This window comes from Mirounga angustirostris, unplaced genomic scaffold (genome assembly GCF_029215605.1).
Source record: "Mirounga angustirostris isolate CCGP_5_RB_7025 unplaced genomic scaffold, mMirAng1.0.hap1 SCAF_9, whole genome shotgun sequence".
In the NCBI taxonomy this organism is placed as follows: domain Eukaryota; kingdom Metazoa; phylum Chordata; class Mammalia; order Carnivora; family Phocidae; genus Mirounga; species Mirounga angustirostris.
The window spans coordinates 102,022,511-102,036,422 of NW_026991717.1; the positions used below are offsets into that span (position 1 = coordinate 102,022,511).

The 13,912-nt window shown below is 38.9% G+C and overlaps 1 protein-coding gene across 8 annotated transcripts in view; it reads left to right on the plus strand.

Moving 5' to 3' along the window:
* TMEM260 (transmembrane protein 260) overlaps positions 1 to 13,912 on the plus strand; it is a 66,069-nt gene that overhangs the window by 32,166 nt on the left and 19,991 nt on the right. For 6 of the 8 annotated variants that reach the window (XR_010405197.1, XR_010405195.1, XR_010405196.1 and 3 more), the window contains exons 6-10: positions 4,015 to 4,194; positions 5,689 to 5,729; positions 8,818 to 8,901; positions 10,492 to 10,606; positions 11,902 to 12,071. Coding sequence is in view for 5 of the 8 variants with exons in the window: in XM_064571094.1 (XP_064427164.1) it covers positions 4,015 to 4,194; positions 5,689 to 5,729; positions 8,818 to 8,901; positions 10,492 to 10,606; positions 11,902 to 12,071 (590 nt within the window). In the remaining 3 variants the exon portion in view is untranslated. The remainder of the gene's footprint in view (positions 1 to 4,014; positions 4,195 to 5,688; positions 5,730 to 8,817; positions 8,902 to 10,491; positions 10,607 to 11,901; positions 12,072 to 13,912) is intronic. The other 2 variants (XM_045900928.3, XM_064571095.1) reach the window with 2 other exon arrangements.

Here is a 13,912-nt window from a genome sequence, read left to right on the forward strand (position 1 = left end):
CCCTTACAGCAGATATTTTAAGATTAGCAAATGAATCTTCTTCACTTATGGTCTAGCACTTTCCAGACTGCTGCTTCTGTACCAGGTTCTGGGGCAAGCGAGTCTGTCTGTAAGTCCTTAAGAGCAGAGTCTCTGTCCCCGACAGCCCTATAATTTTCCTGAACATTTGACCTATTGGCTTTCAAAACCAGACATTTGGTGGGGGATCATCTCTCTGGTGCAGGACCCAAAGGTTGGGGTGCCTTATGTGGGGGCACAAACCCCTTGCTCCTCAGGAAGAAGTCCTATATTTATGAGATCCCTCCTAACTGTGGGTTGCAGCACTGGGATGGGGTTTTCGGTGAGACCGTGTCTCTGTTTCTTCCACACATTTTCATGTGGCCCTTTTATTCTTTGTTATGGAGGCACTTGTTCAGATAGTTTTTAGGTCTTTGTAGATTTGTCGTGTCTGTGGAGGAGGTGAGTTCAGAATCTTCCTATCCCACCACCTTGAACTCCTAATTATGATGGCTTCATAATGTAGTTTGAATTAGGAAGTGTGATGCCTCCAGCTTCATTCCTCTTCTGCAAGATTAATTTGGCTCTTTGGGGTCTTTTGTGGTTCCATACCAATTTTAGGATTTGTTTTTCTATTTCTGTTAAAAATGCCATTGGAGGGGCACCTGGGTGGCTCAGATGGTTAAGCGTCTGCCTTCAGCTCAGGTCATGATCCCAGGGTCCTGGGATCGAGTCCCACATCGGGCTCCCTGCTCCGCGGGGAAGCCTGCTTCTCCCTCTGCCTCTCTCTCTCTCTCTCTCTCTCTCTCTCTGACTCTCATGAATAAATAAATAAAACATTAAAAAAATGCCATTGGAATCTTGATAGGGGTTTCATTGAATCTATAGATGGCTTTGTGTGATACAAACACTTAAAAAATATTAATTCTTCCAATTTGTGAATAAGGGGTATCTTTCCATTTATTTGTTTCTTCTTCAATTTCTTTTATTAATGCTTTGTAGTTTCTAGTGTACAGATTTTTCACCTCCTTGGTTAAATTTATTGCTAGGTATTTTATTGTTTTTGATGCTATTATAAATGAGATCATTTTCTGTTTTTTTTTTTCAGACAGTTTATAGTTTATTGTTAGTGTGTAGAAACACAACTAATTTTGTGCAACTTTACTGAATTCATTTATTAGTCTAACAGTTTTTTGGTAGAGTCTAGGCTTTTCTCTATATAAGATCATGTCATCTGCAAATAGAGACAGTTTTACTACTTCTTTTCATATTTGGATGCCTTTTATTTCTTTTTCTTGCCTGAATACTTTGACTAGGATTTCCAGGACTGTGTTGAACAGGAGTTGGTAATACCGAGTAGGCACCCTTGTCTGATTCCTGATCTTGGAGGAGAAGCTTTCAGTCTTTCACTATTGAGTATGATGTTAGCTATGGACTCGTCATATGTGGACTTTATTATGTTAAAGTATGCCCCAGATCAAGTAAATCAGAATTAGTTTAGGGTGGGATCAGCTACCGGCTCAGTTCAGCAGATGGGCAGAGTAGCTGGCTGGGATCTCTGCTTGGGCACAGCTGCAAGCAAGGACACAGTCCTCCAGATCTGAGCACTGGTTGCCGAAAGCCCTGCTCCCCTTCTCCTGCGTGATTCCCAGTGGTTGAGCCGACCCCTTCCTCCCACCATGGTCGTCAAGAGGTGAGAACCAAATGAGCCTCCTGGGAAGTATCCTGCCATGCTGGGGGAGCTGGTTGTCCACCTTGGAGTCTCTTTTCCCACTGGAAAAACTGTCACCCCAGGGGAGCTCTGTTAGTGCAGAGCTGGGCTGGTGTGGGGGAGGAGTGATGCAGTCAGAGTGCTCCTTCTTATTTCTAATGTGGTTCTTCTCAGTCTGTATGGTCCAAGGTGTGCTTTATCCTCACCCCTGGATTCTGGGATTCTTCACAGTGATGTCTTGTCTATAGATAGTTGCTAGCTGGTCTTGTGAGGAGGACTGAAGTCAGGAATGATCTATGTTGCCATCTTGATGACCTCACTCCTAGACAGGCTTCTGACATCAGAGAAGGTTCATTCAGATAATAGACCGACAACTTAAAAAGTAAATATTTTGTGTTAGTTAATTGAAAGAAGAGCCATATGCTTTTTATAAAACATGCGGGACTCAGAGTGGACAAGGTAGGAGCCTGGTCTGAGAGCCTGTTTATTCTGTACTTAGGTCAGCTACTGATGAATGATGCAATTTGGGGAAGTATGACTCTTCAAAGGACATTTTATTTTCTCTAGTTAAATAGCAGAGGCTAGAAAGTGAGCCCTACCATTGAAGTGACAGAGTAATTGGATCTCACTGGTCAGATGAGTTGAGGCAGAGTAAGAAGTCCTGAGTCAGTTGGTTGCAACCCTGGCTACTCAGATGATCTGGGAAGCTTTTAAAAAGTATGTGTATGTGTGTGCATTTGTGAGTGCATGTATACATACATATATTTGTATATAGGTATGTATATTTATGCTGACCCCACTCCAAAATAATTCTGATTTAATTGGTCTGGGGTGAGGCCCAGACATTGATATTTTCAAAAAGCTCTGCAGGTGATTCTAATGTATGTACAGCTAGGACTCAGAGCCACTTTCTTGCACTCTCTGAAAAAACTCTCATGTAATTGTCTCCCTGTTGATTTCTCACACAAAAGGAAAATTCTCCAGCAATTGCATCGTGCCACTCTAACTTGCTCTTTATAACATGCAGAAACTGTCAAAATATAAACATTTGCTTTATTTAAAACTATTTTTAAGAATAGCAAAGGCATGTTGCTCGATTAGTTATTTCTTACACTCTTTTCATGCCATTATTTTTCTGCATCTCATTACCACTTTAGAAATATCAAATGAAATCTGTACTATAGTAAAAACACTCGATTTTCAATTAAGAGTGTTTATTTGAAAAGGCTAATATAAGTCAACTGCTTGTTCTCCTTCTGGTGAATGTGAACCTTGGTTCTTGTATTTATTGTCACATATGAATTTTCCTTTTTTGTAAAGGAAAAGTTGGCAATTGCCAATTATGATATTTGGAAAAGACCCCCTTTCCCACTTACTAAAGCAACCACTATTTGAATCTTTTAGTGTACCAGAATTCTTTTGGGTGTAATCTTTATAAGACTTTGTCAACATTGTCCTTTATTTTAGAAATGTGCAGATGAAGGATGTCTGGGTGGCTCAGTTAGTTAAGCGTCCAGCTCTTGATTTCAGCTCAGGTCATGATCTCAGGGTCGTGCGATTGATCCCTGTGTCGGGTTCCGCACTCAGCAGGGAGTCTGCTTGTCCCTCTCCCTCTTTGCCTCCTCCTTGCTCTCTCTCTCTCTCTCAAATAAATAAATAAATCTTAAAAAAAAAAGATACACGCAGATAAGAAATATACTCTTAAGAGGCAACATTGTTATACAGAGCAAATTTCTATCAGTACTCCTTCCTATATGTACATTGAGGAAAGAGAGCATTTGGAACAACTGGGAGGTTATTTAAAAGCTAGCTTCATTTGTGACACATATTTCCATGAAATATCCAAAACCCTTGGGGAAAGAATCATATTGTCAGTGTGTAATCATAATAGAGAATATAGTTGAAGTCTACTCCTGGTGATGGTGATGAAGGGAATTGTACTGGAATAATATTTGGGGTATATTCAAAATCAGCCAAATAATCACTCCCACATGTGTTATCCCAGCCGTGTAATGCTGCATGTCATGACATGGTTTTAAATATAAACATGATACTCCACAGAGTGTCCCCTAATATTATTTGCTTCGCTCAGATTTCACCTGCCATGCAAAGGAGTTCAGGCTGATGCAATTTTCTAGTAATCCACAGTACTCAGAAGGTTTAACATAGTATTCTGTGGTGACTTAGTAGAAATTGAGAGATCAGCTCTGAGTAAACATTTTGATGTTTTCCTTGATGTGTTCTTGAAGTTCCAGGATGAATGGACTAAAAATAAACATTGTTACAAAACAATATGCTTTGTGCAGGAACTCTCCCTGGGCTCTCTGTTGGAGTTGAGTCTGTACTTCTCTGCTGGTTTATTGCCTTACGTCTACCTTCCTGTCTCATCCTACCTCAATCAAGCCCGTTGGACCTGGGGAGACCAGACAACATTGCTAGGATTTTTGACGCATTTGCTCAGGGCAGAATATGGAACATTCAGTCTGGTAAATTTATATTTAAAGCCCTTTTAAGGAAGGAAGCGGTGAAACTTCAGTGTTCTGCCTGGGCCTTGACTGAAAAAAAACAATGTCTATCAATGACAGTACATAGAATTTTCATTTTCGTTATCTGTATAACAGACTTCCTCCTTATAAACGTGGAATCACTTAACCTGACATCATAATGTTGGATATCCTAAGTATGTTTTTCAGGATAACAAACATTAAAAAGACTCTGTTGCCAGCATTTAAAACATTTCATTCCTCTTAGTATTGGGTATCACTTTGGTCCCTTGGTCTGTGCTTTTAAATATTTGGAAAAGATTGAAGAATCAGAAGAAAAAAAAAAACCCTCAAAATTTTTAATTTACCTTGACCAAAACACTTTCTTTTTTCATATTTGACAAATAGTGTTCATGATAGTATTTAGTGTAATACATATGTGTAAATACTTTATAAGATATAATTTCACTAGAAGTGTTTTTTTTTAAGTTCAAAAGGCCTTGTTTTCCCTGAAACATAAATTAGGGAAAAAACACTGAATGTGGTTAGAGTAAAGGTTATCTGAAAAATAAAAGGACAAACTTTTTTTTTTTTTACCTTAATAAAGACAGTTGTATCAGATTTTTCTCTCATGGTTTGTGCTTTTTGTGTCTTATGCAAGAAGGCAAATCTCTGAAGACTATGTATTATATGACACCATTGATACAAAATTCTAAACCACGCAAAAAGTAAACAATCTATTGCTCAAGGTACATACAAAAGAAGTAGAACTATATATTTTTAGAAAGTAGGGGAGTAATTAACACAGAATTCAAGGTAATAGTTATCACTAGGGGGTGAGAAAAGGGAGGTCTGTGAACGCTTTGTGAGATACTTTATGGTATTCATGCAGTTCTGTTCTTAAGTGAATGGCGGCTCTGTAGATTTTTAAAAACTCTATCCCTTAAATATACATTATATGTGTTGTTTGTAGGAGATATTTCATAATAAACTAGCTTGATGAAAGGATAATTATTAATTACTTTTTGAATTAAATAGTTTGATACTTTCAGTTTATACTCTGGCTTATATTGGTTATTCCGTTACAATATTGCTTGAGGGCCACTCCAGATTTGAAATTTGTATAATTCACACATAATTGTGAAATTATAGACTAACATGTGATAATGAGCTCTAATCAAAGTGCCTTAAAGACAGTCTACGACAAAAGTGTAAAGTCTGTTAATTCATCAGTGTGTTAATTGTTCCTGCCAGAACTAGTTTAACTGATTTTTAGCCCATCATTATTTCTGCAGTTCTTCCTCCGGGATGTCTGTGTTTAATTTCCACTGACTTCACTTCAAAAACTCAGTAAGGCTCTGAAGCAAAGACTGAATGAGGAGAGATGTTGCATTGTCTACTTAAAACATGTATATTCTCAGGATAGTTAAAATGCAATAGCCTAACACAGCTGCAGTTGAAGGCTTACGCAAATAAACTTCTCTCTTTTATGTTTAGGCCAAATCTGAAACAGGATCCAGTATGTCTAAAATTTTGCTGTGAGTATGAAATATTTGAAACTGGTTTTAAGTGAATTCGCTATTAGTTCCTAGACTAAGTGATTTGGGGGCTTCTGGGATTGTTTCTTTGTGAAGCAGTATGTCTGAGAAGTGGCTCTCACGGGTATGGTCACTAGTTGTTTGTGTGGACTGTCAAACATTCTAGCATTCCTCCAGGAAGAGAAAGCTGAGAGTGAGGGATAAATACAACAGTGAGTTAGTTAGTAGACTGTCAAACTAGAAAGTTTCCACTTCCATTTGGATACAAAATGACACAATGCAGTGTTGCTTTATACATCATTTATCCTTTGTTCTGGTTTCGACTCTTTTTTCTAGAGACATTTTAGAACATTGCATTTAGCAATTCGATTCTTTTCTTTTTAGGATTGAGCTCTGTTCTTAAATTCTTTAGAGCTTCATTTATTTAATGTCTCTTAAGACTTTTTCTTTAGGCTGTTCTTAAGCTCTATTTTGACTTAAATATTTCTAATATCCAACCTTTTTAGAGCCGGTTAAGCAAATATATTTCATCTGTATTACCTACTAGGGTTCTTTGAAAAATGGGTTAATATTTGCTTTAAAACCCACACAGATTAAGACAACTTGAAAAATATCCATACCAATCCTGTACTATTTTTATATTTTCAATATAAAATTATGGAAGAATAGTCTTCTATAACACTAAAGTGATCTCCTAACTGATTATTAATTTAGGATTCCCAGGACTATTTGAAAACCATTTTTAAAATGTGGGGAGAATATTTCAACTCTGTACATGAGGCAGTTCATAGGTTCTCACAGTTTCTGTCTTGTTAATTTGCTAGCTTGTTTGCTTCCTTCCATCCTTCCTCCTTTTCTTTTTAAATGTCCCTTTCCCCTGCTCCCTATATGTGATACATAATCATTATAGAAAGTTTAGAAAATCCAGGTAAGCAAAAATAAGAAAATTAAAATTACTATAATTCCAATGTGTAGAGATAACCACTCTTGTTAATCCATTAACATTTCTGTCTGTATCTTTCAATGTTTTTTATATTTTTGTTTTGAAAAATGGGATCATAATATGCAGACTTTTTTATTAGCCCGCTGGTTTTCATTTTTTACTGTATCTTGAAAATATTTTCCTGCCACCAATTATTATGTAACCTTTTGTTGGTTCTCACAACTGATTTTAAATGTTTTTTTTTTTTTAATGTCTGACTGAAACTTTTGTGGCTCCTTTTTCTTTTTGGTTGGGGAAAATTATCAAGAAGCTCAGTTACAAAGACAGCTTTACCAATGTCTGTGGGCTTTTATTTTATTCTGCTCTGCTCCAGGCCAGAAGACTCACTGCCTGTTCTTTTCAACCTACCTTATAGGGTTGTGATCACATTTGACATTGGCCGTATATTTTGCCTTAGCTAATCCCACATGAACTCCAAAGAACTCTCAAGAGTTCTCAATTATAAGTTGCACATAAAACTCATCTATTGGGGAACATAAAAGCCTCCTTTATATTGAAGTAATAGCAGTTAGGTGATATGCCTAGAAAAAAGACTTGACAAAAGTGATGACCACTCACACTCACACTATTTGTTCGAACCAAATCATAACGTAGAATGGAGGCATAATCCTAGCACTCTCTGACTGAGTGAGAGAATTTCTAGTCTTTAATTGTTTCAGGAGGACAGGAGTGTTGAGAAAAGCAACTTATAATTAACTTACTAGAAAATCCTTCAAAATGATGGGACCTAATCATCTCTCCTTTTCCAGTCAAGCAAATTAAATTCTTTTCCCATACATATCTCTAAATTGCAATCCTGTACAAGGAAATTATTGAATCTAACCCTAGGCAGTGACCATGTTTTAGAGCTTACATTTAAGCAACGGATCTCCAAGAATTAATTTTGAAACTGACTTCATTCCTTTTGAAGAATGGTTTGAAATGGACCTCATGCTGGAATCAATTTTTCAAGTGTATTTGAAAATGAGTAAGAATATCTTCTCATAGTAGATGAGTCTCCATTAGTAAAATACACATTGTGTGGTTTCCATAATTATGGTATCACATTTTCTCCAGTAAAATTGCCAGCAGGGAGAAGAAAGTTCTTCGAGAGGGTGTATAGAGTCATTTCTTTTTTAAAAAATTGGAGACTGCTAGAGCTATTTCAGAACTCAGATAACACTTGGGAAATGCTTATTAGTTAATGGAAGAATTTAGTTTAATTATAGGAAAAAAATACATTTCTCAGAGATGGCTTAAACATTTAGAAATTAATATAGAAAACAAGGAAGCCCTTTTTTTGAGAGAGAGAGAGAGAGAGAGAGCACATGCCCACTCGCACACTGGGGAAGACGGGCAGAGGGAGAGGGAGAGAGAGAATCCCAAGAAGGCTCGATCCCACAACCCCGAGATCATGACCTAAGCCGAAATCAAGAGATGAATGCTCAACCAGCTAAGCCACCCAAGCGCCCTGCATTAATTTTGTTTTCAATTGCTAAATCACAGGAGGCCGTGTCTACAGTACTGACAGAAGTTCAAAAACTCATTTCACATGACTTCTTACCAAACCAATTGGGGGATCCAAAATGTTATCAATACAGCCTACCAGCATTACAAATACAGAAGAATTACTTGCTCTGATCCTATCCCAAATAATATAAATTGGTAACCAAATATTATAATTGGAAAACATCTTAGAACTGTTTAACTCTTTCTTATGGTACTTTTTCTCCCAAATTTAAAAGAAGACAAAATAATTTTAACATCTGCCTCCAGCCCTTAAAACTACTCAGTGCAGGGGCGCCTGGGTGGCTCAGTCGGTTAAGCGTCTGCCTTCGGCTCAGGTCATGATCCCAGGGTTCTGGGATCGAGCCCCGCGTCAGGCTCCCTGCTCAGTGGAGAGTCTGCTTCTCCCTCTCCCTCTGCCTGCCTCTCTGCCTACTTGTGCTCTCTATCTCTGTCAAATAAATAAATAAAAATCTTTAAAATAAAAAAAATAAAAAAAAACTACTCAGTGCATAATCAACTGTATTTTACAAAGAATGTTGTATTTGGATCTAACCAAGTTTGTTTTCTACCCATGATAAGTTAGATTGTCTTTTACAGTTCTCAAGTAACAAGTATGAGGACCCAACTCTCACTCAACATTCAAGCCCTTGCAGTTTGGGCAAATATATGTTTAGCAAGAAAGTGAGTAATATAATTTCTTTTCCTATTCTTTTTCCCATATTCGTTAATTTGATTCATATTTTTATTATGCCATTGACGAACATTGCCAGTATTATTTTATATTCCAAATTAATGACTCTAATCACTTCTGTTACAGCAAATGTGTATTGCTTTCTTCCTAGGTTTTTTTTTCCTGATAATAAATTAATGATTTTGGAAGATTGAGCAGTATATTACAATCTAAGTAAGCAAGTCATTTGATGTCTTAAACTTCTGGTTTGATCCCTAACTGTGCCCACAGCTACTCATTATTATTGCATTGCAAAAGAAGTAAACAACTATTTGAATTCCTCGGAAGAAGAAAGTTACCTCTGATGATAAAAGAAAACCTAGAAAATATAGCACTCTTAACCTTCATTAACTATTTTTTATCCATTTACCCTCTAACCTGAGTGTTTTATGTAAATTTATATATGTACACACATTTATGTTCTGTTTCCTTGACACTTTATATTATGAGCATTCACCCTTATCATAAAAAGACTGAAGGTCATTTAAATGTCTGTATAAAATTCCATTCTCTGACCTAGGAAAATTAACTGAAGTGTTTTTCTGTTTGGGAATCTTCAGATTGCTTCCACTTCTATTATAAATAATATTAAAGCATTTTTATGGATTAATCTTTATCCACATTTCTGGTTTTGCTTAAAGATTTATGCCTACATGTCAAATTACTGGGTCAATGAGTGTGATTTTTTTTTTTTAAGATTTTTATTTATTTATTTGAGAGAGAAAGAGCACAAGCAGGGGGAGGGGGGAGGAGTAGAGGGAGAGCGAGAAGCAGACTCCCACTGAACAGGGAGCCCGATGCGGGGCTCTATCCCAGGACCCCGGGATCATGACCTGAACCGAAGACAGTTGCTTAACCGACTGAGCCACTCAGGCACCCCGAGTGTGATTATTTTTAAGACTCTTGATATATATTATCAAATTAATTTTTCTTGAGTATTATACCCACATATGTGCTCATTATGTTGCATCCTCACCAATATTGAAATTGCTGTTTTAAAATCTTTATTATTTTGAGGCATGAAAGTATTCTTTTGTTTTGCATATGTTTAATTACATCTTAAATTTAACAAGATTGATCATTTGTATTTCTTCTCTGAATTTTAACTTTCTATCTCTTGCTGCATAGTTCCAAGTGAAGTTGTCTGTAATATGGTACAGTGTGTAGTTGATTCCTATATTTCAGTTATTTATTCCAGCTCAGATTTTTTTAAATGGAAATCTTTCTTTGTCCCTAGTTAAAAATGGAAAGTTCTGGGGCACCTGGGTGGCTCAGTCGTTAAGCGTCTGCCTTCGGCTCAGGTCGTGATCTCAGGGTCCCGGGATCCAGCCCCGCATTGGGCTCCCTGCTCCACGGGGATCCTGCTTCTCCCTCTCCCACTCCCCCTGCTTGTGTTCCCTCTCTCACTGGGTCTTTCTCTGCCGAATAAATAAATAAAATCGTTAAAAAAAAAAAGTTTTATAGATCTAATTATTTTCCTATGTAATATTATTGATATTCATGCACATAAATAATTTTGGACATATTTAATTTTTTTATAGGGACAGACAGAATCCATCATTGGTATGGCTTTTTACTGGAATGTTTTGCCTTTATTCATTGTTCTTTGCTTGGAGGGCGAATTTAGATATTTCAAAACCACTTTTCATGGGTGTGGTAAGTTTTACTTAGATTTATCCTTTGACCAGAAAGTTGGTGAAGAGTGTACAAATTTGTCCTCATGAATCTTGTAGAAGAGCAACTGATCACAGAAATAACTAACATTGTGTATACATTTTTACAGATCGGAAGTTAAATTCTTGAACCAGTAAGACCGAGGCCTTTTTTTAGGGGGAAAAAATGCAACATTTAGTTAACACAATAGTTAGGGAGAAAAATACACGTCAGGTAGTTTTAAGTTAGTTATTTCATATGTGTGCTTACAGATATAAGTACTCCTGCAGATCTCCTGGAATTTTTTAAAACAACCATAAAGAAATAAAGGTGGTAGCTGGGCCTCTTACCCACACACTCCCCTGGTTTTGACCTCAGCAGTCTCAGGCCTGTGCAAGAATGACCACGTTTCTGTGTTCCCCTGGCTGCCACTTCTGAAATTAGAGTATTTCTTCTCTTTGTAGTAGAAGCTATAAATGTAGACAGCTCCTTTTCAATGGCTAAAGCCAGCTCTTTTCTGTGTGTATGTTCAAGAGGCCTAGTAAATAATAACACCCTCCTTGATCATCTGAGTTCTGAGTCAGTTGAGAAACGAGATAAACCAGGACAACTACAACAGGTGAATCCCCTTTATACTGAGAACGCTGAGAATGGAGAAGGTAGTTTCTATCTGTGGGCAAGGGGGCTTGCTCGTGCTGCATCCTGGAATGGACGGACTTACCCCCCACCCGCACCCCTGGTCACAGGCAGGGCTGCACAGGGGGCCCCTCCCCACCCCACCCCTGGCCACAGGGATGGGGTGGGCCGCTGGACGTGTGCGTCCGGTGGGCGGATCACTTCCCAGAGGAAGAGAGGGGGAAAGGGCCCGGCCATGCAGGCCCACTCCCAGCTCGCAGACTCCCCTTCCGCTCAGTGCCTGCAGTCTTACCAGAAGAAGTGAGGGCTGTTATACCAGGGGAGCCTCCCCACATGGGAGGAGACCTCAGGAGTAAAGTAAAACCATCTCTCCATCTCCTCCTCCTCTCAAGTGGCAGGAGTTCAAGATGCACGCCATAGCATTGAAAAGAATGTGTGGATCCAAAAAAGGGAGGTCCGTGTGTCAAACTGGAAAGGAGAAGTATTTGAAAATTGAAAAATAAAGTGACATGGAGTTGGATTAGGGAAGTCTGGAAACGAGACCTGAGTGATCGCAGGCCTGAGCGGCTAGGGGTACACAATGTATTTGTTAAATAGACAAGTACCCGATTGACTGCCTCATCCTGTCAGCTGGATGTCCTGTCTGCACGTCTCTGTCACAGGTGGAGAGATTCTGGATGCAGAGCAACGCGGTGGTGGCCGTCCTCGCTGGCCTCGGTTTGGCAACGCTGGCTTCTGAGAGTAACCGAGTGCTGAACACCAGTGGGCTTCAGTGTCTGGAATGGCTTTCAGCAACTCTTTTTATAATTTACCAAATATATTCTAATTTCAGGTAACACATGCTTATTTTTATGAAAAGTAGCACTCAAGCAAGAAACACTTAGATATTTAGAGTCTTGGGCTTTATTTCACCTTTAACCTCCCCTGGTTTTCAGAGTGAGACAGCTGAGTCTGAATGCAGCGCTGCTTAAACTTTTGAACAGAATCTCAGCATGAGCGATGTGTGGTTTCAGAGCATTGCAAACAAGGGCTTGGGTGGGACACATAAACTATTTGTATATTTTCCTCTGAGGAACCCTAGAGATACTTGGTAGGATCTGGAGGATGTAATAAAAGTCCATGATCTAAAATACCACTTAGATGGAGAGTGAAGACATTTGGGCCTTTTTGTATGTCCTAAAATAATTCTCCTTTATGCTTTGAAGATTTCATCTTTTGAGTGACACCTGGCCCTTATCTAGTTCCCTCCATAGCAGTGAATATTAATTATTTTGAAATAATTAAAGTTCTAAAGGTTTCTTAATGCTTATGCATTATGAGTATTATATATATTTTTCAAAATCTGTTGAATAACCTTGCCAATGAAAATCTCAGTCTGGCATAAAACATGTCCAAGTTTTAGATGATAGTTCATTTCCTGCAGTATTGAGTAAACATTACAGCAGCGGAAGAGTCCACTGGAGTTTCACTGTAGTGAGATTTTATTGGTATTTTAAAAGGTTCAATACCCCCCTTTTTTTTTAAGATTTTTTTATTTATTTGAGGGAGAGAGAGAGCACAAGCGGGAGGAGGGGCAGAGGGAGAGAGAGAATTCCAAGCAGACTGTGCACTCAGCAGGGAACCCGATGCAGGGACTCAGTCGCAGGACCCTGAGATCATGACCTGAGCAGACACCAAGATTCAGATACGTAACCTACTGAGCCACCCAGGCGCTTGAATTTCCCCTTTCAAGTTAACTTTAAAAACTGATGTGCTTTATTTTTTTTTATTTTTTTTTAAAGATTTTATTTATTTATTTGACAGAGACAGAGACAGCGAGAGCAGGGACACAAGCAGGGGGAGTGGGAGAGGGAGAAGCAGGCTTCCTGCGGAGCAGGGAGCCCGATGCAGGGCTCGATCCCAGGACTCTGGGATCGTGACCTGAGCCGAAGGCAGTCGCTTAACCAACTGAGCCACCCAGGTGCCCAAAACTGATGTACTTTATAATAGCAGGGTAGAGCCCATGTTAGGATGCCCGTATCACCAGGAGGTCTGTTGGAAAGGGGATACATGTCCAAGATGCAACTCCGTAGCTGGCTCAACAAGGGCCTGCAAAGCCCACCGTGTTTCCCAAGCTCGTTTTATCCCAGTCTTCTGACTTGGGTCTTTAGGGCAACCCAGGTTCAACACCAGGGATGCTTGTACAGGCTGGGCTGTTTTATTTTGTTTTGATGCCTGTATTTGTCCCAGGGGAATAGAGAGCAACTTTGCTAGGTGGCAGAATGTGGGGCACCACCCTGCAAAGCAGGGAATCACAGTAGGAAGCAGTAGCATCAATCTCAAGGACCGGGGTAAATATTCTCTTCCTAGCAGTGTTCATTTGCTTTGTGATGCTTTGTGATGCTAGCCCAGTGATTCAACTTTAGACTGTTTCTCAGAACCATTACATGTAACAGACCTGATAATAACAGGAAGGACAATGCCTGTTCCGTTTTTTGATGCTTTTACTCTCTTGTACTCTTTTTCTTTTTTCGTGGGAAGCTCTCAGAGTTCATGCCAGTTTTCTTTGAAGTCAGAACGTCCACTCTGACATTGAAAGGAGTTATACACTGCTGTTGGCAATAGCAAAAAATGCCTGGAGAGAAGTAAACGACTCAGCTGACTCTTCCTTCCCTTCCTTCTTATTGGTCTCAT